Below are 1,761 nucleotides of genomic sequence, written 5' to 3' on the forward strand. Positions count from 1 at the left end.
CTCCCCTCCCGACTTCCGCCTCGCCCTCCCTCTCCCCTACTCCCTCCTCGACTCCCCCCTCCCTCCTCCCTCCTCCCCTCCCCTCCCCCTCCCCTCCCCTCCCCTCCCCTCCCCTCCCCTCCCCTCCCCTCCCCTCCTCTCTCTTCCTCTTCCATCTTCGCTCTCCTTGCCTCGTCCTCATGTCATCACCACCAGCAGCAACTCACCGTCCCATCCTCATCCGGGTGCCAACGGACGCAAATCACTTTAGCCTGCAGCCCTCGCCACAGCAGCTGACAATCGTGCGGCTCCCTGCTGTTGGTCTGCCACGTCCGGATCGTCTGCTCGCGGCATGTCAGAGCCTCGACCCCTCCCTCCTCCTCCCCTCGCCTGGTCCCCCACTGCCAGCACGACCCTGGCGGGGTCGGAGGGGCAGCGGTCGATGTCGTAGACGTACCTGGAGGGCGTCAGAGGGAGGGAGGAGGAGGAGGGTTAGCAGACCCGCCAAGGCAAGGGAGCAGCCAGCGGCAGGTGAGACTGTCCTGCATGTCCCAAAGGGCGATGGTTCTGTCCATAGAGACGCAGACCATCTTGAGCTTCTCCTCCTCGTCCCCTGCGAGTCTTCCCAAGGCAAAAGAGAAGACGGAACGGGAAGGAAGCTGCTTCCCCGTCCCCTTCTGCGCTCGTTTGCTCTTCACATTCCACCACCACACGTCCCCGTTGCTTCCTCCTGATATCAGACTGTCCTTCTCCTGCGGATGCCACTTTGCACGCCAGCCATCCTCTGTTCTTCGCTTCACCAGGTGCTGCCTTGGGCTTGAGGACCTGCTGCTTCCTCCTCCTCCTCCTCCTCCTCCTCCTCCTCCTCCTCCTCCTCCTCCTCTCGCTCCCTCCCTCCCTCCCTCCCTCCCTTACTTGCTTGCTTGTCCCTACTCGCGCATTCCACACACGAATCGTCCTGTCACGCCCTGCACTGGCAAGTTCAGGCAGCTCCTCATGATCTGTACCTGATGGCTGGGCCTGAGCTGCTGCTGCTGCTGGAGGAGGAGGAGCCCAATCAAGGGACTGAACGTCACCATCATGACCGACGAGCTTGTGTAGGATGGAGATAGTGGTCACGTCCAGGAGGAGGATGACTCCGTTCGCATACCCCACGGCTGCTGTCCTCGCTCCCGTGCTCGCCATACAGGTCGCCGGCATCTTCATCGGACATGCCGAGCGAGAGGAGCTGCTGGCAAAGTCCCAGGCGACGAGGACACCACCCTTGTCGACCGAGAGGATGAGAGGACCCATGGCAGCAGAGGAAGCGACCGCGACTACCTCGAGCTGGTGCTGGTCCCTCAAGCAGCTCATGCAGGAGGAGCTTTCGCTGTCCCATGCTCGCACAGTCTTGTCCGCGCTCCCCGTCACGCACACATGGAGCCATGGCGGGGAGCGCACGAAGGTGAGGGTGGTGACCCGGTCGTCATGCCCCAGCAGCTCTCCCACGATCCTCCTCGTGCTGGGGTCCAGGAATCGAACTGCGCTCTTAGCTGCATAGGCCACGAGGCCGCCGGCCGACCAGTCGCAGCAGGAGGAGGAATACCAGTTAGGCGACGGAGGAAGCTGCCGCGACATGGCAGACTCTTACTAGGAAAAGAATCAGTTCCTGACAAGCTCCTTCCCCTCCCCTCCCCTTCCCCTCCTCCCCTTGTCCGTCCCTCCTCTCCCTCGCTTCCCTCGCTTCCTCTCCCCGTCTCCCCGCTCGTCCCCCCCCCCCCCCTCCTCCTCCTCGTCCTCCCG

At 63.5% G+C, this 1,761-nt stretch overlaps 1 protein-coding gene across 1 annotated transcript; it reads right to left on the minus strand.

The window, feature by feature from the left end:
- Positions 1–246: 246 nt before the first annotated feature.
- On the minus strand, positions 247–1,596 carry GUITHDRAFT_113005 (hypothetical protein; the record flags this gene model as incomplete). The annotated part of the gene is made up of 4 exons (XM_005827925.1): positions 247–436; positions 481–731; positions 895–947; positions 1,056–1,596. The coding sequence occupies 4 exons, from the start codon at positions 1,594–1,596 to the stop codon at positions 247–249; spliced, it is 1,035 nt and encodes a 344-aa protein (XP_005827982.1).
- Positions 1,597–1,761: the final 165 nt, after the last annotated feature.

This window comes from Guillardia theta, assembly GCF_000315625.1.
Source record: "Guillardia theta CCMP2712 unplaced genomic scaffold GUITHscaffold_63, whole genome shotgun sequence".
Taxonomy (NCBI): domain Eukaryota; class Cryptophyceae; order Pyrenomonadales; family Geminigeraceae; genus Guillardia; species Guillardia theta.